Source organism: Botrytis byssoidea (assembly GCF_014898295.1).
Source record: "Botrytis byssoidea strain MUCL 94 chromosome Unknown BBYS_008, whole genome shotgun sequence".
NCBI classification, from domain to species: domain Eukaryota; kingdom Fungi; phylum Ascomycota; class Leotiomycetes; order Helotiales; family Sclerotiniaceae; genus Botrytis; species Botrytis byssoidea.
In genome coordinates, this window is record NW_024065849.1 from 61123 (window position 1) to 88083 (window position 26961).

The 26961-nt window shown below is 42.9% G+C and overlaps 3 protein-coding genes across 3 annotated transcripts; 2 read left to right on the plus strand and 1 right to left on the minus strand.

The window, feature by feature from the left end:
* Positions 1–591: 591 nt before the first annotated feature.
* On the minus strand, positions 592–15727 carry EAE97_004648 (uncharacterized protein; the record flags this gene model as incomplete). Its single annotated transcript, XM_038875160.1, has 3 exons — positions 592–944; positions 1055–4702; positions 4754–15727. The coding sequence occupies 3 exons, from the start codon at positions 15725–15727 to the stop codon at positions 810–812; spliced, it is 14757 nt and encodes a 4918-aa protein (XP_038733517.1). The 3' UTR covers positions 592–809.
* A 2278-nt stretch (positions 15728–18005) lies between these two features.
* Positions 18006–22326, plus strand: EAE97_004649 (uncharacterized protein; the record flags this gene model as incomplete). Its single annotated transcript, XM_038875161.1, has 8 exons — positions 18006–18189; positions 18249–18347; positions 18397–18539; positions 18586–18995; positions 19223–21157; positions 21206–21895; positions 21942–22060; positions 22112–22326. 8 exons carry the CDS (start codon positions 18006–18008, stop codon positions 22324–22326), a joined length of 3795 nt encoding a protein of 1264 aa, XP_038733518.1.
* A 2783-nt stretch (positions 22327–25109) lies between these two features.
* Positions 25110–26749, plus strand: EAE97_004650 (uncharacterized protein; the record flags this gene model as incomplete). Its single annotated transcript, XM_038875162.1, has 3 exons — positions 25110–26014; positions 26067–26601; positions 26654–26749. 3 exons carry the CDS (start codon positions 25110–25112, stop codon positions 26747–26749), a joined length of 1536 nt encoding a protein of 511 aa, XP_038733519.1.
* Between the last annotated feature and the right edge of the window lie 212 nt (positions 26750–26961).

The window sequence follows — 26961 nt, forward strand, 5'->3', positions numbered from 1 at the left end:
TCAGTTGTTTGATATCAAAATTTGTGTTTTGATTATTTTATCTTTATTTAAGAAATATAACAAATTTTAAAATAAATGATTCAATATATCAAAAGATATTTACAAGTTCATTTTTATACTGTCCCGTGAGTCCGTACACCCACTAGTGGTCTGAAGTTTCAATATGATAGGGGGAATCGTAGCGAGTATTATACTGGTATACCGCTGATGAAAAGATGTCTTAATTACTATCAACATAGTCTATTTCAAGGGTATAAATTTCAATTCATAGCTCACTCAACAGAATAAAGCTCCTACAAATCCGATTTAAATAATAATAGAAAGGTATAATCACAAATCTCATGCTACCAAGCGCCCGTCGTCTAATTTACAGAATAGGAATACATACAATGGAGTTATTAATCAGAATACTAAGTGCAATACTATATAAATATATGCAACCTATAGGTACATAATGAAAACAGGTACAAGCTAGATAACATTCTCGTGTCTTAAACTACATAAATACAGGCATGTTGAGTGAAAACGAGGGTTCATCTCCAGAATATACTGTGTACAACAACTCAAGATACAAAATGCTAGACAAGCGATCATGAATATACAAAGAACAATATAATTTATAGCGAACTCTCTAACTACAGGACTGATTCTCAAGAACTCTAATAGCTATACTGTATAACTCCATGGTAGAAGAAAAACAACGTCTAATCTAATCCCATCAAACATTTATCCCGAATCAGAAATATAAATAAAAAAATCCCCTCCCCCCATTATAACTCTAACGACAATAAAATTCCTGCTCTCCCATCTCAAAAGCATAACATTTTAAGCATTTTAATCCACTCCTCAGCTTGCGCAAGACTAAACATATCATCCGGCCCAAAGATTCCGATATCGATTGTTTCATTCTCGGGATGATAGCGAATCTCTATATCGATCGATGGCTATAAATGATCAAAAATTAGTAAGTTGTCTTTCAAATGGTGGAATAGAAGAACAGATCAATGACGAAGAATGTCAATAAATGGGAACAAAAATCAAAATCAAAACTCACAGGATAAGCCCCCGAATCCTTCCTAACAAACATATTCTGATCCCTCTTTGGCCTCACCACTCTAGCATATCCTTCCGTATTAAACAGTGGTTGGAACAGATCATCTGCAGTCGTGTTTTCTTGCTTATCCTTCACAGACTCTAGACCGGACTCTCCTTGAGGCTTCTCATGCTCCTTCGTCGTACCTCCATTAAAGTCTTCAACAACTTCCCAATCCGACATCTCTGCGGAGTCTTCTTCATCTATCTTCGCACCGTGATGAGAAACATTTTTGACAATATTGATCCATCCATGCACTTTCACACCAGTCCACTGGTAGATTTCGTCCAGCCCCACGTTAGCCATTCCCCCTCTACTAATCTTGGCTAAATCCTTCTGCACATTCTTGGCCAACTCTGATATCGCTAGATCATCATCTTCATCTCCATCTATTGGCACGATTTTGATTGGCAATAGATTGAGCGTGGGTGCCATCATTGTAGAAAGATTCTGCGAAAATGGGAAGCGATTGGCTAAATATAGACCAACGATGAGACCTTCTTCAGCGTCCTCGTCATTCTTGTTTTGTTGATCGTTTAAGACTATCGACGCTAGAACGATAAGTATGTGATCAATAGAAACACCTGCATTCTGTGCACGTGTCTTGACACCTTTGGCTGGTAGACCAGGTTTGAAAACTTCAACTCGACTAGGCTTCCTGATTCCCGGTCCTATTACCTCGAATTCGAGATCTAGATCAAGGCTTGACTGGCGAGAGGAAACCGTGCCAAGATAGTCTATCCATTGATCTCTCACGGATGGATTATTTTTCTCCTGTATTGCCGTCGCAACAAATGTCTTCCATCTATTTTTGGCAATTGTAGACGTAGACCTAGCCATGGTATTCGCGTGATTATACCAAGCCATTAACTTCTTGAACAACAAAGAGATGCTGATTCCATCATAAAGAGCATGATGAATAACTAGGTGCATTTCAGCCTGTCCCAAGCTATTCGGTGACGTGATGACAAAAAGACTTATTGGTGGATCTTGAAGAGTACATCGCTGTTGAAGACTAGGTCGCTCCTCACCATATTCTATTACACTTGTCGGTTCTTTGTAAACAATTTGAACGATGCTTGACTCTAAGTCAATGAAACCAGTTCGTAAAATATCATGCTGAAGTAGCAAATTATACCAGGCAAGATCGAGCAGATGTGGATCGTAGCCGCTAGATAACTTGAACTCAAAGGTTGCTTGAAAGAGTGATCCTTGAGAGTTTTGCCAGTGTCTGATCATACACGTTTGACCTGCAGTTGCGGGCATAATGTAGTCTATCTCGCCTGAAGAATCAATCAATTGCTTGAGTTGATCCTGGTCGATGGATGGCGTAGATTGAACCAGGATGAGATCAACATCGACCTCGACATTAGCAGGAGTATTCGATTCAAGGTCTTGTTTCCCAAGTAAATGATCAGCCATATCCTGGATTGTGAGATGTCTCATAATTTCCGAAACAGTCAGATGAAGTTTGTAGTTCTTGAGATGTGCTGGAAGTTTGAGGACTGTAACTGAATCTAAGCCCAGTTGAAATATTGTTGAGTCTTTAAGTATATCTTGCTCCGGGACACCTGAAACGATAGAGATTGATCTTCGGAGATCCATTTCTATTTGAGACCAAGCAGAAGACACTTTGGAGTCTTTGTGCAGATGGGGACTTTCTCGAAGCTGAAATTTTGAAGATCCGCATACAGAGACCCCGTCGCTGTGAATTGTAACAATCTGTTCTTGCTTGTCTGCCATGATTCTCCCAAGAACCTTGTCCAATTTTTCGAGAATATCTTTGGTTTGCGAGAGGTTTCTAGCCACAGACTTACAAGCCGTTGTCCAGTAAAGACGATCAGTTTTATCTTCAACCTCCATTTCAACACAAATTGCGAATTGAACGTCTGAAGAACCACCGAATGACGAATATAATGGATCGGATTCATTCTCAATTCGAGCACCTTGATACGTGAATAATGTGTCGAAAAAAGTGGTATCTTTGGTTGAATGATCTCGAGAGCCAAGCGCGAGTGCTTGAGCTTTGCCAAGGGGGAATTGTTGGAATTGACGAGCCATATCACTCTTTTCTTGCATATCCCGGAGCATTTGACCCACCGTTCCGCGAAGCACTGATCGAACTGCCACAGTATTGAACAGTGGGAAATTTACTTCGCTGGCTATATCACTTGTATCACGACAGGCAAGCACGGTGCCAAACACAACATCAAATTGACCCATGAGTTCTGCAAGAACTAAAGCCCAGCATGCTTGTCCCAGAGTCTGCAGGGTAATATTAGAAGAGCGACAGAAACTTTTGATTTCCTCTAGAGAAAACTCGGAATGCTTCTCATGTCGGTGAGTCGTAGTCTCGTCAATTGGTGATAACTCCTGCTTTGGAAATATCGCTGGGGGCGAGTTCCACAATGTAGCCTTCCAAAAATCTTTTGCTTCATGACTGTCAGCATTGAAGATCTCTGCGAGACACGGTCTATAATCTGGACGGCTAGCAATCGTTTGTTCCCTATAAGCTTTGCTGATGTCATCGTGTATCATTGGCAGTGACTTGCCGTCGTAGATAGCATGCGAAATCCCCATTACGATGAATCTCCTGCTCTCAAAATGGACAGGGATTATTCCAAATAATTCGCGCTTTATCGACAACATGCGTGCTCTTAATCTGTTTTCCACTGTTTGTAAAAGTTCTTCGAGGCTTGCATGACCCTTTCCAGTGACTGGATATTCTTTGCCTATCTTTTTCCATCTTTTGTGGACAATCTGTGCATAGTTCACGGGAGATTGTGGGTCTTGAACTTCAAGAAAGGTCGTTCTCAGAATCGGCGACTTTTCAATAACAAGATCCATAGCGTCCAACAGTCGTTTTTCTTGAGTTTTGTCACTTAGTTCGAAAACCTGGATGGTCAAATAGCTTTTGAAATTGGAAGCAATCATTTCCTTTAACATGCTCTCTTGTAAAGGTGTAGCCGGTAAAACGGATTCGAAGTCTGCAGGAAGCCTAGGCGTCAGATACCCACCAAGCTTGCGACTAATATCCACCAGTCTCTTTGTGGATAGTGTGTCGGATGAGATTTCCTTGGACAGCATCGCAGCTTCTATGATCTTGGTGATCGTTTGACATTTGATAATTCCGCTGACAGATATCACAATCTCGTTCTTTCGCAGACGTGAAGACAGCTTGATTACATCGATGCTATCAAGTCCAAGTTCAAATATCGATCTAGGATCATGGATATCTATTTTATCAACTTTGGCCAAAACTGCAATCTCCTTGCAAACAACATCACTTTTTTCTTTGCTTAGAGGTATTTGGCCTGAGTGAATAAATTGGTGTGATGATCCTGAAGATGGCTGTGTGTGACTTGAATTTTCGCTAAAGTTTGGCTGAACAAGGGGTCTTGAAAAAAGTAATTCGAGCGGATCAAAAGGTTTAGTCCCAACCATTCGTGTCGCTTTACCGTTGCCGGAAAGAATAGTTCGAAGTGTGCTATCCATACTCGTGAGAACAAGGCTTGCCAATACTTCCGACAAAACTGAGCTCTCTACGACCATATTCAACACAAGCTTGGTACTATCGTGGTTCAGAGTAGCTTCGAGTGCTATCGGGTACTACATGATTGTCAGCTTGACTTCTATTCGAAATCGTTCCTGTTCACTTACGTCTGCATCTATGTGCTGATTCCTAGTAAATATCGTCTTTTCCAGCATATTCGATGACTGCTCCTCATTGGCATCTGGACGTTGAAATACGAATAGAGCCTCGAAGAGTGGTTTTGTAGCTGCAACAGAAAGCAACTTTTTAATCTCATTCAATGGCGTATGTTGAAATTCTTGCATTTCCATATTGATTTGGTGACACTCCTGTATGATTGAGGAAATTTGAGTGTCATCTTGGACCGGAAGATGGAAGGGCACAGTGTTGAAAAGAGGTCCGACAACTTTTTCGACTCCTTCAAAATCGATGGCTCTGCCGGATGTGACAATGCCAATTGTCGTCAGCTTCTTAGAAATGATTTCTTGAACAGCTGAGATCCAGATTGCTTGGATTATAGCTTGCGGCGCAACAGATAAGGCTTTTCGTCTTATTTCAAAGTCTTGTAGGTCAAGTGTACGAGAGAACATGCGAGGTCCTAGATCCATGTGATTATGAGGCAAGGAATAATAAGTCCATGTCTGTAAATGGGATTTCCAGAATGGCTCTTTTCCGGGAACCATTGATAGCGGACCATAAGCCAACGATGAATGGAAATCCGGTCCATATTGAATGTTCGGTAATTGGCGGAATTCGTCGCAAAAATGAGCTAGCATCATTCCCAGACTGCGTCCATCATGAAGACCATGAAAAATACTCAACACTAGAAAACATTCTTCTCCATCACGTTGAACATCAAAAGACCACGGTTTCTTAAGAATGTCTAAGGTTTCTAATACAATACCTGACTCCCAATGCTTCGAAGATGCTCTGGGTGTGAGAACCACCTGGGCATAGCCATCGTCTGTCAAAACAAATCTAGTTCGCAAGATCTGCAGGTTAGAAACGACACGATCCCACGCATCGTACAAGTATCTAGCAGGTTCAGAATCGACTCCGGATCTTAACCTATAATTGAAGTGGTTATAATACAATTTTCCATCGCTCTCAAGTAACCTGTAGATCATTGCTTCCTGGACAGGAGTGCAAGGCGCGATACTCTCGATATGTTCCGGTGAAACCGCTAAGTCCTTGCAAATAGCGACTGTATACTGCTGTGCAAAGCCGGCAATTCTCAGTTGAGCTGTAATAAGATGTGGGTTTTCTGTACCATCGTTTGTTTTGGCAGCAAGAAGCGCTTCAACCAATTTCCCGATCGTGGGATTACTTCTGACGGTTGCGTTGGTGGCATTATTGTACCCCGAGGTTCTCAAGGAGCTTGAAAAGGCAGTCATACTAATGGAGTCGAGACCGAGTTGGAAAATATTCGAACTACGTGTTAACTCGGGAACGTCGACTGGAAACACCTTAACAATGATGTCTACCACCTTCTTCTCTCTGTTTGTCCACCCTGCATGGTTCTGCACCTGGGTACTCATGTTTTGGAGATCTTCCATACTCAAATCGTTGAATTTAGCTGCGAGTTGTTTTGCATCCGCTTTATTGTTTGCGTTGAGAGGAAGTGCTTTGATTGGAATGAAATGTGTTGGAACCATGTATCCAGGAAGTCGCGAGCTGCAGGCATCTCTGATAAAGGGAATCGCTTCACTATCTTTCAACTCGGTCTTTCTTGATACGACAAAAAATGTGACCAGCTGCTCTTTGGCCTGTGCTTTGTGTCTTAGAACTAACGTAACTACTTCTTCTAGATCGTTCCTACTTTTCTTGATTACCTCATTGATTTCGCTTAACTCCAAGCGTTGTCCACGAAGTTTGACTTGGTCATCAGCACGACCGAGGAAGAGGAAGGTACCATCGTGCAGAATACGAACGAGGTCTCCGGTGCGATATACCCGCTCTTTGAAATTAGTAAGCGTAGGAAATTTCTCAGTCGTAAGTTCCGGGCGATTGAGATATCCTTTTCCTACTAGTTTTCCAGAAACACAAAGTTCACCAATGCCGCCTCTTAAAACTGGTAGCTCGGTTCCTGGCTTCAAAACGAATGATCCGACGTTGTCAAATTGAGGACCAATGTTGGAAGGCTTACCGTTCTTCGGTACTCGAGGATACATAGTCACACCAATGGTGGCTTCAGTTGGTCCATATCCATTGTAAATGCAAGCATGTTCGCCCCATACATCAAGAATTTCTTGCTTGAGTTGTTCTCCACCCGTAATGAAAACACCTTTGCATAATGATGGGACATCGTCGGGATGTAATAAGCGCGCAAGACTTGGTGTTAGATCAATGTGCGTGATACCCAGTTGTTGAATCGCAACCGGAATATCCTCGAATATCAAATCTCGAGGAGCTGTAGCTACACAAATTCCAACACTCCAACTCCAAAATTGTTCCAACACACTCACGTCGAAGTGGAAAGAAGCAAATTGTAGCCACTTCGAGTCGGTGGTCCAATATCCAGAAAACAATCTTTGAAATGCAAGCATCGCTTGAATCGCATTTTCATGAGTAAGCAGACATCCTTTTGGTGTTCCTGTTGTTCCAGACGTGTACAAACAATAGGATATATCCTCGGGTGTGATTTCTCTGGAAAGTTCAGGGGCCTGAGGTTCAAATTCACGAAGTGTGGCTGGATCAGTCAGATCGATCATTTCCCCGTCTACAAAAGTTCTCAAATTCTGGGCTGGGATGCCTGCACTAATGATTAACTTAGCAGCAGAATCCTCTACGATGAACTTCAAGCGATCAGCCGGAGCATTTGGATCCAGTGCAACATAACCACAACCAGCCTTCATGATACCAATAATTGCGAAAGAAGCCTCAGCACACTTATCAAAACAAACAGCAATTATTTCGCCCGGAGTAGTTCCACGTTTCTGAAGCATCTGAGCTACCCTGTTCGATTCTTCGTCCAATTGTCGATATGTCCATTTTTGACTTAGATATTTTCCTGGCTGAAGACAAGTTGCGAACTCTAGTGCGACCTTATCTGGCCACGTCTTGGCCCCTCTTTCAACGTATCGATGCAGAAGGGTTACTGAGTCCGGAAGAACAGGATACTGTGCAGGTGTAATAGAGAGTAAGTCGACTCCAGCTTCGGGCGCTATGTTGCAAGCATGATCTGGATTTTGGAGGGTATCCAACAGTAATGCATCAAATTGTCTGACAATTATCTCAGCATGAGCTGCAGGTACGACATCTTCTCTGAATGATAAGCGAATTGTGATTTCACCCGATGATGAGGGTTGGACTTCTAGAGATACGACGTAGTCCACTGTAGCTTCCTCCTTTACTAATTTCCATGGCGAACTCGGAATTTGTTCATCTTCAGGTAATTTTTGGTACGCAAATAAGGTGTCAAATATCCGTCCCTCGGGGTACCCAGACCACTTTTGTATTGATGTCAACGGCGTAAATTGATGATTATGAAGTTTTGCATTAGATAACATAGTCCTGGATAACAATTCATTGTTACTACCAACCACGTTGCAATTGACAGGAAGTGTAACAATAGTTGGGAAGACCACTGAATTGGCATCATCACACACGGATCGACCAGAAAGCGTCATGCCGAAAGTCGTGGCATTCTCTCCAGTATACGCCATCAACAACCTCGCCCAAGTAGCTTGCCCAGCTGCTTGCATAGTGACTCCAAGTTTTCGACATCTGTTCTCGAGATCTTTTAGTGAAGCCGAAGATTTCATTTCGCGAACTGCATTGCTAGTTATTGTAACACGAAGGGGAGTTAAATCAGGGAACTTGTTGACCACAATCCGGTTTTCAAGCAGTTGCCAAAATGCTTTTTTCTCAGCTTGGGCTCCTTCAGATGCTTGTAGAACTGAGCCCAAGATTTTGTTGATGCTAGGTCGACTGGCCACCTCTTGACGATGATATAGCTTTGTAAAGTCCGAAAAAATCATCTGCATAGATTGAGCATCGTACAGTGCGTGGTGCGCAGTGAAACCGAGCAAAAAAATTTCCCCCTCTTTATTCACGGTCATTTCCCATGGGTCTCGGAGACGGTCTTTATCATCAGAAGGTGCGTGAACTCCACTTTCAATCCACGGGAGAACAAACGAGTCTTCTGTGAATGTGACCATTACAAAGGGGTGGCTTGGATCTTCAACCTGAGCAAATGCTGTTCGAAGCATTTCATGAGCCTTACAAACTTTAGTCCAAGAATCTTTGATATCTTCTAGTGAGTGATCGGGTAGAATCTCCAGATACACGGTGTTGATATATTCATGTCCTCCGGAATGCAAGCTTTGAGCAAGCATGCCTTTTTGTACAGCTGTGCAGGGTCTGATGGCTTGAACATCATTAGGTAAAACTCCAATTTTCGAACAGATTGGCTCGCGATGTCTCTGATCAAAAGAAGCGAAATCAAACTGAACGTCGTTCTCTTTCACTGAAGATTCATTTTGTTCAAGATGCGAAGCAACTTGCGCGATAGTGGGATGCTGTAGAATATCACTCGCAAGAACATCATGTCCTTGAGCCCTCAAGCGAGACGCAACCTGAACTGTACTGATACTATCAAGACCCAATCTAAAAATGCTAGTATCCCGAGCGATCTTTTCTGAAGGAACATCTGTAAATCCTGCGATTATATTTCGAATTTCTAGTTCAATTGGACTCATGCCTTTGTCCTGACGGTCTGGGTCTGAAATTTGTACCCGCCTTTTCTCTCTTTCCTCGTCACCGGCAAGAATCTGCGCTCTTGCCGACGAGGAAATAATTTGACGCCGAGGGTTCTCCAGGGCGGTTTGTAATAAATCTTCGAATTTCTGAGTTAAATTATTTGCATCGTAATCGGAAAATAAAGAAGTAGACGTATGAAGAACAATCTCAAGGGTATCGTTGCTGGGTTTGGGAATAATTTCGCAGACTAAAGGAAAATCCATGGCACCATTTTCTTCCACAATGGACCATATAGAAGAGTCGACTTCCTTCGACGGTTGTTGTAAAATGAAAAGGGTATCAAAGAGACGAGTTCCATCGGGACTAAACTTTGACTGGAGTCGTCGTAAAGGAGTGAATTGATATGGCAAGGAGTTTGCATTTGCATTTTGTAATTTTCTGAATGCCTCTAGGTAAGTGGTCTTGTGAATGTTTTCCAAACGAATTGGAACTGTGTTGAAACAGGGCGCGACCAGTCTCTCAACACCACCGACCGGGGCAGTGCGACCACTGACTACATTTCCGAAGCAAATATCAGTGCTCTTGAAAAGTTCAGACATAAGGCTAGCCCAGATCGCATGAAACGCGGCGAGCGAGGTAGTACTATGCTTCTTGATATTATTTTCGACCCTACTAAGAGGCATCCGCGCTATCATTCTCTGAATGCGAAAGTTGTCCATTTCAACTCGGCCAGGCAGATCCGGCATATCTTCAAAATGAAGTGGGTGGTATCCTTCTAAGGTAGATTTCCAAAACTTATCGGAGGAATCGATATCCAGTGAGCTTATGTGCTCTAGAAATGGAGTAAAGGAAACTTCAGGAAGTAGAGGCAAACCATTGTACAGCCTTTCAATTTCGTCGTAAAGGATTGCCAAGGCGACTCCATCGTAAAGTGCGTGATGCATTGAGACTAAAAGACGCTTTTGGCCATTGAAGTGCAGGATGTTGACTTTGTAAGGCGGGGCATTATTGTTGTGTGATAAATGTGTCTCTACTTCAAGAATGGCAGCCTGTAAAGTGCTAGAATCAATAGAGCCGAATTCGAACTCAAAGTCTTGCAACACGACTTGAACGTAGGGGAATTTTTGCATTTCCGTAGCAAGAAAACAAGTCCGTAGAATTTCATGTCTCCGAACCATTTCTTGCCAACAGCCACGAAGTCGTTCAAGATCACCAGATATGTTGAACATAACATGGTTGTTATACGAAGCGCCTGGGGAAAACTCGGCCGCGGACAGCATGGCTTCTTGCAAAGGCGTACAGGGTAAAACACTTATCGCAACTCTCTCCGAGTTGGTAAATTGGGACAAAGTAGACGCTACAAATTCATCGCTGAGTCCTAAGTTCCTATCAATCATCAAGATGTCGTCGCGTACAAGCCCATCGGCTGTTGATAAATGTTCGGCAAGTCTGACTACGGAGGTGTGCTTCAGGATATCAGAAATTTCAATCGTCTTTCCGGTTATCTGACGTAGCTTCCGGGAAAATGAAATTGCTGAGATTGAGTCGATACCAAAGCTGAAGAACGATGTGTCTGGACCAATATCCTCTACTGGAACTTTTGAGATTTCACTCAATGAGGAGCGGATCTCAAGCTCGAGTTCTTTCCACTGATGATTTGTAGAAGATCTTGAAGATTTAGTAGTTGAATCAAGGTACGCGAGCTCAAAGCTTTCATACAAGCTGATTAGTCGACGCTTGTCGATCTTGCCTTGCGACGTCGATGGAAGGTTTGAAACTGGAATGAGGTTTGAAGGTACCATATAGCTCGGGAGCTTTGACTCAAGTATTCTGTAAAGTTCGCTAACAATGACTGGATCGACATGAAGAGGAAGAAGATTCCCAGACGTGGTTGACTGAGTCGTAAAAAAGCAAACTAAGCGTTGTGAACTACCTTTCCCATTGATAACCATTGTTACACAATCTATAATGTCTGGTAAAGATATCAAGATATTATTAATCTCGCCAAGCTCAACTCGTTGGCCCCTGATTTTAACTTGGTCATCTTTTCGACCTGTAAAAACAAGAGATCCGTCTGACATCAAACGTCCAAAGTCGCCACTTTTGTATAGACGTCCATATTGGGGATGATCAATGATCTTTCCCTCTTCTTGAGCTCGATTCATGTATCCTCTAAAGACCTGAGAGCCACCAAAGCAAAATTCGCCCTCGCCACCTCTTGGTACCAAAGAGAATTCTGAATTGCGAGCAACTACAAAAGTTGACGTGTTTTTGAATGGAGGACCAATATTGTCAATACGATCATCTAGAGTGACCTGTGGCTTGACGGTGCAAATATTAGTTGTTTCGCTGGGGCCGTAACCCTGGTAAAGTCCATGGCCAGCCCATGTATGGAAAACTTTTTGCGTCACAGCCTCTCCAGCAGTCACCAAGAACTCTACTGTAGGAACTTTGAGTGGGTCGATCAAAGCAGCAACAGTAGGTGTCAAGCTAAGATGAGTCACATCCAGAACGCGAATTGCAAGTTCTATGTCTCGAAACAAAACGTCTTTCACGGCAGAACACAGACATCCACCAATTCTCCACGTAAAGAAAATTTCGAAGACAGACACGTCAAAGGCCTGTGAACATGACTGGAGAAGTCTAGACTCGCTAGTTGCTGGATAAATCTCCGCTAAGACGTCAAGGTTGCTCAGAAGATTGCCTTGTGTGACAAGGACTCCTTTTGGAGTTCCAGTACTACCCGAAGTAAATACGCAATATGAGATGTTCTCCGGCTCAAAGGAAGTAGCAAGGTTCTTCGTAGGTCGTTGATCTAAATCAGTTTCGTCGATGTGAACAATCTTTTTCTCCGTAAATTGTTTCAACAATTTTCCTGATGAAGAATGCCCAATCAACACCTTTACCTTAGCTTCGCTCAAGATATGATTCAACCGGTTATATGGAATATCGGGAGTTACTGGGAGATAACCTGCGCCGAGTTTCGTAACAGCCAATACAGAAGCATAGAAATCATGACTTTTTTCGAGACATATACAAACAATATCATTTGGCAGAACGCCATAAATAGACAGGTAGTGGCCCAGCTGATTTGCACGATCATTCAAAGCACCATAACTCATGTATTGAATATCTGAACTGCCACCTTCGATTCTGCTAGCAAACGCAATTGCTGGACGATCGGGATCTTCTTCTGCGACTTTTTCCACTGGAGATATCAGTGTCTCGGGTCCAAAGTCAAGGCTAGGTGTGTGATTCTCCAAAGATAGTAATTCAGAGTTGCTCTCTTTGAAGACATTGATAGGCGAAGATCCTGCGTGCTGAATGATTGTTTTGGCGACATATTCAATTTGACGCAGAAGCATGTTTATCTGACTTTCTGGGAATATCGACTGTTGGTAGTTGGCTTTGAATTGAATTGTGTTGGATGTAGGAGTTATTTCAAGAGTTAGATTAAATTCCAGTTGATCAAGCTGGTCGATAAGAATGACATTCTTTCTGCTATGGTCATAACTATGGAGAGTCTGTTGCCATATTAGAAGTGTATCAAATAATGGCTGTCGAGGCTCGAAACCGTTGAGTGATTTGATCTCGCGGAGTGGGAGGGTGCTATGCTCAAGATGTTTCCTATTTATACTATTTAGTTCTTCTACGAGATCTTGGAGAGTAGAAGCTATGGAGGTATCGACACGGATCGGTAAGGTTGAGAGACATGGTCCGATAATATCTTCTATTCCAGCAAGGGGGATGGTTCTTCCAGAGAAAACAGTACCAAAACAAACATCTGTTGATCCTAAGTAAGAGGCCAGAATCAGAGTGTATGCGGCTTGAAAAATAGCTTGTGGACTTGAAGCCAGTTTCTTCGCGGCTAGTTCAACATCAAAAGTTAAAAGTTGAGTCGAGTGATGCGCCACTGCCAATCTGGCGGAAGCAACCTTGGTTGTGTGAAAATTTGGTAAATTCCTAAGCTCGAGATCTACCAAATGATCTTTCCAGTAGTCTTTAGAATCTTGAGATTCGGAAGACAGGCTACCATTGAGATAACCCCCCACAACATCCGCGAATGACGGGCGTGGAATTGGAATCTCGTCTTGCAACAGACAATTCAAATCATCAAGCAGAAGATCTATCGACCAGGCATCATACAGAGCGTGATGAATATGGATCAAGAGTTTTAGACAGGACTCAGTAGGTAAAATCTCGAAAACAATCGGGCGATGAAGTGAACCACTTCCAACCCCAAAATCATACGTGAAATCGTCTACTGTTTTGATGTTTGAACTGGGAAATGTTTTCCATACAAATTGCATATATCCACTATTATCAGAGGACTCTGCGAAACCAGTCTTCAAGATTGGATTGCAATCAGCGAGATCTATTAGCTTCGTATAGAGTTTGTCGATATCGCTAAGTTCGGGTAAACTTAACTCGATCCAGTTGTGGTAAGCTCTCCCATCGAGGGCAGTTTCAGCAAGCATTGCATTCTGAAGCGGAGTACATGGGTAGGAAATTTCTACGTCATTTGCATTGCCATTGAGCATAGCGTGCATTTCTGGGTTGGTTGTGGCCAATTGAGCCTTGCCTGAACTTGGAACCTGGGGACAACTTTCACAAAGTCTCGCCAGCGAGGTTAATGTTTCGGCTTGTAATACAGCTAAAGTTGCGACGTTGAATCCTCTCAATCGAAGTTCTTTGGATACTTTAATAGAAATGAGAGAGTCAAGGCCTGCCGCTGCCAAGCGTATATTTGGGGGGAATGGACCAAGTATCTCGCGCAAGACCTCTCTCACGATTACTTCAGTTTGTGTGAAGTTTGATTGTTCGTCCCCTTCTTCACGTCGTTGCTGGTAGTTTACTTGCAATTTTCTTTTATCTACCTTTCCCGATGGTAGATAAGGAAATTCTTGCAGGAGAATGATCTCGCTGGGTACCATGAAATTCGGAAGCCACTGTGAGCAAGTGTTCAGAACTTGATCAGGACGAGTTTCTTCTTCATTTGTAAGAGCGAACACAATAAGTACTCCGCTTATCACGACAGCTACAACCGTCTTAATGCCAGGATGTTTGTAGACAGCATCTTCTATTTCCCCAAGTTCGACACGTTGACCACGTAGCTTAACTTGTCCGCCACTCATACGGCCGTGAATCTCTATACTTCCATCTTCAAGAATTCGACCTTTATCACCAGTCCTATAGTATCTTTTGTCTGCCACTGTCACAAAAGCAGCTCTGTTCTGCTCTTCTCTGTTAAGATAGCCATTTGCTAGTTGCGGGCCGCCTAGAACAAGCTCTCCGAGCTCGCCCTGGGGAAGGAATTTGAGATTCTGCTCATTTCCAGACCCAGAAGCTGCTTCCGCTATGAACGCGGATACCGTCTCAAAGGGTACTCCAATGTTGCCTGGTTTAGCACTTGCTTTCATTTTGGGGTGAATCGTGCAATGAATGGCTGCTTCAGTCGGTCCGTACATTCCATACAGAAGGCTCTCTTTGGCATCAGATCCACCGAATTCTTCCACGATTGGCCTCGTCATCATCTCACCAATCGTCATCAACAATCTCAACTTGGGAACATAGGCTCTTTTCTGTAATAAAGCACCCACCACGGTTGGAGTAAGTTCGGCAGCATCAATTTCTAACTTGTTGATCATGCCTGGTAAATCGTTAAGTAGCTGACTACGATCACATCCAACCAATGTTCGACCTCTAGTCAGAGGGAAGAAGATCTCGAACACAGAGACATCGAAAGACGGTGCAGCAAACTGGAGAAATCGTTCAAAATTGGGAATAAGACTCTCGTGAGTTAAAAGAGACTGCGAAGCAGCTAGATGACTGACTGTAACTCCCTTTGGGGTTCCGCTTGAACCAGAAGTGTACATAACATATGCAAGATCGTTGCTGGTGGGTTCACGTGATTCATTTATTTCTTCCAGTTCCTTGGGAATAATGGGGAATTCGTCGATGACAATAACTCTGGGGCCATTTTCCCAAGAAACCGAGTCTCGAAACTCCGGTGTCGTGATTATAATACTCGCAGAGACGTCGCCCACAACAAATCGTATTCTATCTCTCGGCGCATCGAGGTTGATAGGGCAAAAGGCCCCTCCCGACTGCAAGATTGCAAGTTGAGAGATGTATAATGCGGGACATTGTGGCAGCAATATTGGGACGATGTGCTGCTGTTGAGATGTTTGATGACCTTTGATCGTTGATTGGATTTGTGTAACGAGAGACGTCACACAAGCTTGTATATCTCGATAACGATACCTCTCTCGTCTGTCGTGACTAGTGAAGTCAATTGCACAAGAATTTTCGTATTCATCCCATCTGATCAAATCATGTAAAAGTTGTGGCCCAGACAAGAGTCTTGGCGGGTCATTCAAACACGAAATCTTTGTATCCATTTTGGATCATGCAGGTCGATCCTCATAATCTGGACTGCTGTAAGTGCATATGATCGGTTTATATGTCCTGTTGCTACAGAAGATTATTTGAATGTCAGGTCACTGCTGGGGGTATTTGTATTTCTTTCTCATGCCGGACAGTGATTGTAATGATGGTGTATTAACTACAACAAGCTCTTGTGTTATTCACGTGGGTTGAGAAACCTACCATAGAAAGAGCAAAGATGATTGATTTGTATTAACCTTGAATTAGTCATATAGCAAGAGATCTGAATGATGACCATTAGAGAAGGCAGGATTGGTTGATGGAACGAATTGGTGGTGCTACTGTATTACTATTAACGGAGATAAAAGGTAAAAGTGGATAGATGCTGTATTCCATGTGTGAATACTCAGAGGTGATAGGGGCTAAATAGATGGTATATGGAAGTACCTAGCTAGTAAGGAAGGAACAGGTAAGGCGACTCGAAATACGCGCCATCTGCTAAAGAAATTGGGAAAAAATAAGGCAAAATTGATAGCGTCATCTGTTTCCAAGTGAGGAGTACAAGTAGCCCAAACGAGAGTACGATTCGTACTCTCAATCCTTGGCGAGGCGGATAGAGGGATCATGTACCATTCGCGCTACAGGCGGAACAGACTCTTAGCTTTCTAGGTTTTATTGCAAGATCACGTGTTTTACATTTTATTTCTGCATTGGACAACCATGTCGGGTTTAGAATACGAATGATATATCATGCTACGCTTCATCTTTTAATCTTCTTCGTTTTCGAAGCATGTAAAAGACTGGAGAACTACCCCTTGCTCACACATGCTTGATTTGCGAATTGAGGGATAGATATATTATCACGTGATATAAAGGACAGCCTTACTATTATGTCATCTCCTAATCATGCAGCTGTTTCTAAAGAAGAATACTCGATATCTCACTTATTGCTGTCCGCACAACGACGACCTCGTCCATATTCAGGAGCATGAGAACGCGAGCCATCATTGATTGTACCGTGCTTTTACATCCTCTCGATACTTACAGGCTCAAATACCCGTTGAACTGCCGGCCAGTCACCAGGTATATGGCGAACAAGGGGGTTGATTATATTGGACACACTGGAACCGCATCCACCCACTTCATCAATGCAGGATTTCAAGTTTTTCTCAGCTAAGAATGCAATAACCCTGGTCAACAGCGGTCGGTCATACTTACTGCAGTCTGCACGAGGCTCGAGCTGCAGGTTCCAAACAAGGGTGGTGAAATTGGTGGGGTCTTTGATGCTTGTTGAATGCTCACAGGTTTTAATCTTATCAGATGAAAATTCTACATCTAATCTGATCCGCAGAAACCGATCTTCGGAGCAAATGGAGTAGCAATACTAAATTTGCTTTCATGTACGATTGTAGATCTTACTTGACAATATCATCAAAACTGGCACTACTCCATATTATCTCAAGCGTTGTAGCTAATCATGAAATACGACATTCTTAGCCAGTGCTAAAGTTAAGTCCCATTTGCTGATCAAGCCGAGGGCTTCACACTATCAGAATCTGAGCTAAAAAGAGCGAAAGTTGGGAAAAGCCATTTTCGGATGCGATGGAATCCGGAACTCTTTCAAAGCACTCTTTTTGGAATCAGTGGAATGTCACTGAACATGTCAAATCAATATCAGTCTTGCAATTTATCACGCTAGGTAAATCCTGAGATGATGCTTAGATTCTATGCTATCTTGGTGGCGAATTATGTATTGTCCATTGACTTGTGCAAATTTTGCTGCTTTCATTGCATACCTTGGATCTTAATATATCTTAGATTTTAGATTTTTAATCCTCCTTGATTTGTGGATTCTACCCCAGGGGAAATAACTCCTTTAGTAAGGTGGAGGCTCAATAAGGATGCGAAGTTTTCAACACCGATGCAATTAACTTTTCCACATACTCCATTTCCTTCTTCTATACAGCAGAATCGTTTTAGTGGCAAAGGTAGTCCCTTTACTTCATGAACTACTTTGTTTTCTTGTGATCACGACAATATTACTCGGCTACAACTTGACGTCGTTGTTGCTCATTATCTTTTTGCTGATTCGATCATCACACGGTCGAACCAAAATTGAATGTCCGGGTACGCAAACCAGCAGATGAATCTCATGTGAAGGCATCCACGGTGTGTATAGCCCTCGACTTAGGGAGAAATAAAATACTTCGGCCGCTTCGGGCTTTGGCCGCTGCATAATCGCCATTTTTGGGGGTATATACCTGCATACACCATCTTTGAATAACGGAGACTATGTCCCGAAGTACAGAAGATGGGGGAAATACCAACAATGCCAACCTAGTCAAACGATCGTGGATCTCACTTAGATCAGGAGGGCGTGGATCCTCTTATGTCGCTCTTTTCAGACCTTTGGACGATCTTCAGTCTCGGTTCATCTTATTTTGTGGAGTACTATTTGCAATCGCTGCTGGGGCACGTCAGTATATCTTCATTCTCTGTGTAGTTCTATTCTGACGAAACTCTTCGGTACCACAGCTCTTCCTATAATCGGGATCATATTTGCGCGCATCATTGATGCCTTTCCGCCTTCCGAGGAGGAAGTTGTTTCCCGAGTCTATCAATTGGTTGCGGTTGGTTAGGGTTTAAATCTTTCAAAATCTCAAAGCAATTGCTAACCATACAGCGTGCGCATATTTCATAGTAACATGGGGCTGGGCATTTTGCTGGGGAATCGTTGGCGATAGAGTATCGCGAGGTTTACGGATGCAGATGGTCGACAGAGCTTTGGGACTTGATCAGACATATTATGAGACTCAATGTCCAGATGTAAGACTGCGTATCCAATAGAAAGACTAAAGTTAACCATTTCAAGATCACCAGTCGTCTGACTGTAGACGCACAAACAGTCCAAGCTGGTACGGCTGAGAAAGTGGGCCTATTTCTGCAATCTTGCAGTTATTTCGTTGTAGCATTCATAGTGGGATTTGTTCTCAACGCTCGTCTCACTGGAATTCTTTTTGCTGCGGTAATTCCCTCTATGACACTGGTGGTTGTCATTGGTACCTCCACATTGAATAAATACGCCAAGGCCGCAGCAGAGAGTAATACGATCGCAAACTCAATTGCTGAAGGGGCTGTGAAAGCAGTACAAGTAGTTCAAGCTTTTGATGCCTTTGACGCTTTAACGGATTCTCATCACAATAATCTAGTTATTGCAATGAGATACGGCGCAAAAAAAGCTGTGACGGGTGCAATAATGCTTGGTAGTGTATTTTTTATTGCGTAGGTTTTGCTATTTTCAGCCTCATTTTCATGGCTTCCAATGGTCCACGCTTGCAGTCTGATGATCACAAGGTTTCAATTTTGAGTCTCGTTAAATGTTTCGACTACCTAGTTTGAAAGGGCGAATTCAGTGTGAATTTTTTACCACTTCCAAGTGTTTGAAGCCATATTCAGTCTGGACTGTTGGAACCTTATCTGTCTTAAATTACAATGCTAATAGTACATAGGTTTTCAGCAAATGCCTTAGCATTTTGGCAAGGATCCAAGATAATCAACTCTGGCTCGTCTGGCAGTGCAGGAACAGTATATGCCATTGTCTTTCTAATACTTGACGCTTCGTTTGTGATCGGAGCAGCAGGCCCATTTGTTCAATCCTTCGCAAACGCCGCTTCCGCTGGGCAGCGGATATTCAATCTTATAGACTATCCCAGCATACCAATCGATGTATACTTCAAAGAGGGAATTATCTGTGACAGCGAGACACTACATACAGGAGGAATTATTACATTTGAAGATGTCAGCTTTTCTTATCCAGCACGCCCACTCGAAACTGTTTTGGATTCAGTCAACATAGAAATTAGAACTGGAACTTCTGTAGGCATTGTAGGCGCATCTGGAAGTGGCAAATCAACCGTCACTTCGCTTCTCTTCAGACTTTATGATCCATTACAGGGCTCGGTTCGAGTTAACGGCCACACAATACCCGAATACAATTTAGCTAGTCTCCGCGAGAAGATGGCCTTGGTTGACCAGGATCCAGCAGTCTTTTCGGGGACAATTTACGATAATATCAGATATGGCTACAAGGGGGTTGCTTTGGAAGAGGAGGAGATGAGAGAGAAGTGCATAGATGCCGCGAAGGCTTCTGATGCCTGGCAATTCATTGAATTGCTACCAGATGGATTGGATACTTGGCTTGGTGAGCCATCCGGCACAAGGCTTTCTGGTGGCCAGAAACAGCGACTGTGCCTTGCTAGGGCCTTAGTTGGCGACCCTCCTCTATTGATACTAGATGAAGCTACTAGTGCACTTGATACAATTAGCGAGGCGGCTATCTTGAGCTCTCTTGCAATAGCAAGATCTTCGAGTAAGCGAACTACCGTAATGGTCGCTCATCGACTTGCATCAGTGAGGGCTGCTGATAATATCATCGTTATGGGCAAATGTCTAGTTCTTGAACAGGGAAGTCACGAATTCCTAATGTCGAAGCCCGAGGGTGCTTATCGTCAATTGATTGAAGCACAAAGACTAAATTCTTCTCACAAAAGCCAACACGTTGAATCCCTCGAACTTCTAACCATCGAAAAACCATCCACCTCATCTGACGGGTTTTCTGATCATGAAGATAATTCTGTACAAGACTTACCTGAAGATAGTGACTCTGAATTTTCAAAGCCTCTCGGAACGTTCCCAATAATTCGACGCTGTTTTGCTTTAACGAAACCTGAAATCCCCTTTGCTTTACTTGCATTCGTGGCTTGTGCTGCAACAGGAGGTCTGGTCATTGGCGAATCTATTATCTTCGGTAACTTAGTTTCTTTACTCAACGGCTCTGTCTTGTCTTCCCAGGTAGACTTTTACTGTTTAATCTTCTTCATTCTTGCAATCGGTGCACTTCTTGGTTACACAACTTCTGGGTCCTGCTTTGGAATTGTTTCCGAAACTCTAATCATGAGAACCCGAGATCTATCCCTCCGAACCATATTAAGACAAGATATGGAATGGTTTTTGATGTCAGGTCGATCTACTTCTGCCCTTATCTCTGTTATGAACATGGATTCCGGCCACTTGAGTGGACTTTCGGGTGTGATCATCGGAACTATGATGTCCGGTTTTGTCTCGGTCGTCGGTGGGGCAATCTTAGCACATGCTGTGGCTTGGAAAATTGCGATTGTTCTTTTGGGTACTTCGCCAGTAATCCTCCTTGCGGGATACTTTCGGATACGCGTGTTGGCTCAAATAGAGGCCAAGAACCAGGCAGCATATGTCGACGCTTCCGCATTCGCAACTGAGGCTTGTGGGGCAATTCGCACCATTTCTGCACTTGGTATAGAACGAGAGACTTCATCGAGGTTCAAGGTCGCAGTCAATAAGCATCGAAAGCAGACTTCTAGGAACACAGCGATTGGCAACATACTTCTTGCATTTGCGCTAGCAATCACGTAAGTATACTCTCTATATAGCGAGGCAAATGGCTAATCAGCTTGTAGATATTTCATATATTCTCTTGCTTATTGGTGGGGAGCCAAGCAAGTGAGAGAGGGATATTATTCATCTCGTCAATTTTTTATTGTGCTCCCCGCTATACTGTATTCGGCTCAAGCCGCAGGGCAATTATTTAGTCTGGCACCAGATATTGGGAGGGCAAAAGGCGCCGCTTCTCGAGTCTTTAAATTGCACGATGAGAAACCAACTATTGACCTGACTAACGATTCAACCCCTGCGATTATTTGTCCGGATAGGACTTTGAATGACACTTCTGCAATTCCTTCTGGCACAATCGAGTTTAGAAATGTTGGTCTCGCCTACAAATCTCGCGCCGATACACCCATATTCACCAACCTGAACTTTACCGTACAAGCTGGCGAGACAGTTGCTTTAGTAGGAAAATCGGGGGCCGGCAAAACATCGACCATCTCATTAATAGAGCGATTCTACGATCCAACGTCTGGCGCAATCCTTCTTGACGGCATAGACATCCGGAAAGTTCCTGTGCCTCAACATCGAGCTCGACTCAGTCTCGTATCTCAAGATCCTGATTTGTTTTCGGGTAGTGTGGCTTTCAATGTTGGGCTAGGGGCTCGGCCAGGTCATACTGCGACAATAGAGGAAATCACAGCTGCTTGTAAAGCTGTCGGGATTCATGAATTTATCAACGGGTTGCCCGATGGTTACGAGACGTATGTATATTCTTTCCAGACTTCACGAAATTTCTGACAATTTTAGACAATGCGGTATAAATGGTTCTCAACTGTCTGGGGGGCAGAAGCAGCGAGTTGCAATAGCCCGAGCATATATTCGCGACCCAGAGATTCTGTTGCTTGATGAAGCCACTTCAGCTCTTGGTAAAGGACTCCATTTTGTTGGCAAAGAGATCAAACACTAACTTACTACAGACTCGCATTCTGAAGCTCAGATACAAGAAGCAATTAAAACTGTCTCTCGTAAACGAACCACGATCATGATTGCACATCGTCTTACCAGTGTACAGAATGCGGATCAGATTTTAGTCTTCGATTGTGGCAAAATAGTAGAAGAAGGGAAGCACGAGCAATTGATGAATGGTGGCGGTATCTATGAAGAAATGATCAGGGCGCAGGATTTGGGTTGATGTGAGTTATGTTGTTGACTGTACTTTTGTAGCATAGCATTGGATTCGCTTTTCACATTCAATTGTACAATACTATGATTCCATTACTATAGATAGGTGGGCATCTAAGCGGTGGTACGGAGCACGGCATGAAGCAAAGACAGCTGACACGACGTTTATTTAACTCTCAACGGCTTATAGATAAGAAGATAATGCAGGAGTCGAAATTTCAAGAAAGGAATTCAATATAGATATGCGTTTATTTATATACCAACCATTGGTGAATCAGTGCTCGTGTCTCCTTCCGACCAGGCAAACAAGTTTGTTCGCATCCATGAATATTATTGAATCTCGTATCATCGAAACAATCCTTATCCCGCATCGTCTATTCCAACACGAGTTACACAACAACATGATGCCATGTTTTCGATATCTTCAAATTATCCACACCAATCATTACACCGCCGCTGATACCTCCCAAGGTCGGCACTTCGGTACAAACGTTAATAATATTATGCAGGGCTTTAATCCACTTCACAAATTGGCCATTCCCTTTTGCCATCTGATTCTCCGGTACCGAGTAGATTTGGTTTCCCTTACGTGGTGACCCCACTGCATCATTTCTCCCATTGAGGTTACGCATCTCAAGTCGAGCCCAACCTGCATCATCCCACATTACGAAATCTAGGACGACAGAAGTTCTTTCCACTTTCATCCATATCGAGTTAAAGCCCTGGAAAATCCTAGTTACCCAAAGCGAGCAAGGTTTCCCATCGCTTCGGACATGCCTATTTGAATCTAGGAGATCTGCATGGTGACTATATAAGCTGCATCTCACTCTTTCAGTATAATTTACCAGAGGCAGGAAAAAGTAGAGATTAACAGGGATTATGATTATCTTTTTCATCTGATAAAAAATTTTCATCGCTAGTTTCTGGAATTGCCCAGTTAGATTGAATGAAGTGGAGCATCTGGTTGGAGCAAAAGATCTGATAACGAGTACGAAACAATGTGGACTGATGTCGGTGAGTGGAGAATGAGAGGGATTCTTCAAGAAAGTTTCAACATGTTGTACTATTGCTCCGTAGCTCGAGCCTTGGTATGTATCTATGAGCTTTTTTCAACCCTTTCCCTCCCCTGCTCCGCATTTATCCGTCATGCCTTTGCAAATTTCGGGACGGATCTGATAATTTCTCTTGGCAACTAAGTGGAGAAATTAGAAAAGTTGTCTCCAAGGTGAATTGTTCATTGGTTTGTCCTCTTAACGAAAAAGTCATGTCGCCATCTACTACTGGAAGAAGCTACTACGAGCACCCCGCACACACGTTCACATGCTACATACGACCTTTTCATGCTGGAAGAATGTAAGCGCGTAGTGACAGAGAGGTCACTGACATCTTGTTGGAGACTGGAGTAGCTTTGGTGGATATTTATCGGTAGGATTACTCGAGGTATAGCTACGATCTATCCATTCATATTACTCTAGCGACGCAATCGAGAAGACTAACCTGTAATATCAAGAAGTGAAAACCATCTACAATGTAGCATTCAAAGAGGGAAGCATGTCCGATGTACATATCAAGAAAATCAGACGATGTACATATCATATCATGTCAAAAAAACGGTCGAATCAGTCCATTCTACTCATACTTCGTGCACAAATCTACCTTCCATATCCTCATTGACACCATTCATATTCGCCATCCCTACAACATCATTCTCATCATCCATGAATGATCTTTGGCTGCCCCATAATAAACAGGAAAAGGTCCATGTCTGGAATCAAAATACACATATGCTAACCTGCCATTATACCTACCAATGACAATGAGAAATCTTGGCATACATGTTCTGTGATTTTACTGTTGATGTCCCCCATGTTCTTGCTCAGGTAACTGAATTAATGATTCGAGATTCTATTACACAATACTTCAGAAATCCCATTTACATTTTTCTATTGACTGAGAGATACATATATCCTTCACAATAAGTATCTGGACTCTTCTTTTTCTTTTGGTCAGTTCTGTTATCTACTTTGATCAGTTAGGCTTTTTTATTCACCCTTTTCCCTCTGCATTATCGAGATCACATATCGGATCATTTCTTGATTTTATTTTTAAATCGATCGACCATCTGTTTATTCGACAATAATTCATAGCCTCCCTCCTTCATCTACAATTATCCTTTTAGATATTCCAAATAAGTCGTCCTTGCCTTAAATATCACTCTTATCTTGGTCATTCCGTCATCGATATACACTTTCTCAATTATCGATTATCTTGGGCTGTACAAACTAGTTCCATTCGTCAATCGACCAATTGAACTTCTTAACCGACATACTCCTTCCTCCAAACACCACCAAACGCAGTTACCGCCAAAACCAGTGGTACTTTCTAATATTTACGGCTTTGTACCAATCCGCACAGCTTCAAAACTATCGGACGCACGGCAAGTTCACACTTGTATTGAACGGCAGTTGCACGAGGCTTCGAAGGAATACCAAGTCTCCAATCAGAATCCTCGGATTGCAAAGCAGATTTTTGTGGTAGAGGTATCATTGTATCTCTTGGAAAAGTACAATTTTTGGTATCTGGAATAGTATTATTTAAGAGAAGGAGAATATTCTTTCGGTGTTGGTTTTTTGGACAATACGAATCGTTGAGGAGATTTGAATAAAAGCATATTCGGATTACCCTCAGAAGTTTTGGAAAATCAACATTCATATAAAATCACTTGATCAGTAGTTTTGATCACGTTACATTCATATACAATCTTACATTTGTCCTCGAATCAATATCAGAAAAATGGCTCCTTCAGCAATCAGCACGGGTAACTCGCCCGAGGGACTTCGTCCAGTTGCCATCAATGGCGAGAAACTCATGTCTTCTCTGAAGATGAACAACCTCTCCCTCTCCCCAGAAGAATCTCTTACCAGCAACTCCTCAACCGAAATTCTCGACTTAATCTGTGTCGGATTCGGTCCAGCCTCCCTCGCCATTGCCATCGCTCTCCACGACGCTTACTCCAAATCCTCATTACCCCCACCAAAGGTTCTTTTCCTCGAGAAGCAATCTGAGTTTGCATGGCACGCCGGTATGCAAATTCCCGGTGCTCGCATGCAAATCTCCTTCTTGAAAGATTTGGCTACACCCCGCGATCCCCGATCCAAGTTTACCTTTATCAACTATTTGCATTCCAAGGGACGCTTGAATACCTTTATCAATTTGAGCACTTTCTTACCTTCTCGTATGGAATACGAGGATTACTTGCGTTGGTGCGCTAGTCATTTTGAGAAGCAGGGTTGTGTGAAATATGGTGCAAATGTAGAGTCAGTTGTTCCTTCGTCGCCTTCGGCTGAAGATGGAAAGATCCCTGGCTTTACTATTTCTTCGTCCTCATCTTCTGGAGAGACAGTCACACACACAGCGAAGAATGTTGTCATTGCTGTTGGTGGAAAGGCTATTATTCCTCCTGTTTTGCAAAACAAGCGATGTGTATTGCACTCCTCGCAATATGCTACTAGCATTGGAAAGATTGAGAAATTGCAAAAGGAGACTAGAAAGCCATTGAGATTTGCAGTTATTGGTAGTGGACAAAGTGCTGCAGAAATCTACAATGATTTATGGGAGCGTTTTGGAGAGGAGACCGGTGTTACTGTTAAGTTGATTGTTAAGGGTCAGAGTCTGAGACCCAGTGATGATAGTCCTTTGTAAGCTTTCTTCCTTTCCCGTCATCGATAGACACAAAACTAAGACTCGCAGTGTAAACGAAATTTTCGACCCCGACCGCGTAACCCCTCACTACAACCGTCCCTCCAACCTTCGTGCCGCGGGCATCATCCTTGACCGCGCCACAAACTACGGCGTTGTCCGTCTCGAGCTCCTCGAGCATCTCTACGAAAAACTCTACATTCAACGTATCAAGTGCGAGCGCACTGGTGCTACTCCCAGAGCAGCTATCGTTGTAAACAGAAGAGTAATCACAGCTACTCCTTCTCCTTCTAATGATTCTTTGAGACTGAAGATTGTTACTGAGGAGGGGGCTGAGAAGGAAGAAGAAGAGTTGGATGTTGATTATATTTTTACCGCTACTGGTTACAGAAGAGATGCACATGTCGAGATTCTCCGAGGGTGCGAAGAACTTGCCACAGGTGAGGGAAGTGATGTTAAGGGAGAGAATGGACCTGTAAAGGGCAAGTGGGGAGTAACCAGAGATTATAGAGTTAAGGTAGTAGATGGAAAGGTCCAAAATGGTGCAGGAATCTGGTTGCAGGGTTGTAATGAGTCGACGCACGGAGTAAGTTTCTTTCCTCCCATAGAAATACGAATAAATACTAACAAATCCTCAGTTATCCGATTCCCTCCTTTCTATCCTCGCCATCAGAGGTGGAGAATTAGTCCAGAGCATGTTCGGAGAACAACTTGCTCAAGAAGCAAAGAACTAAATCTGCTGCGTTTTCTTTGTCATTCAAGATACCACAGTATACTGTAGCGCAGAGGATAATTTTCAAATAGATCATTACCGGTGCTCAGAATAAGTTGTTGTTTTTGTTTATACATATTATTTTCTCAGGTGACGGTATTATCAGTGGAGGAGTAGAAGATAAAAGTGAATCATGTATATAGGACTGGAATTTGGATTTGTGGATTGGAAATT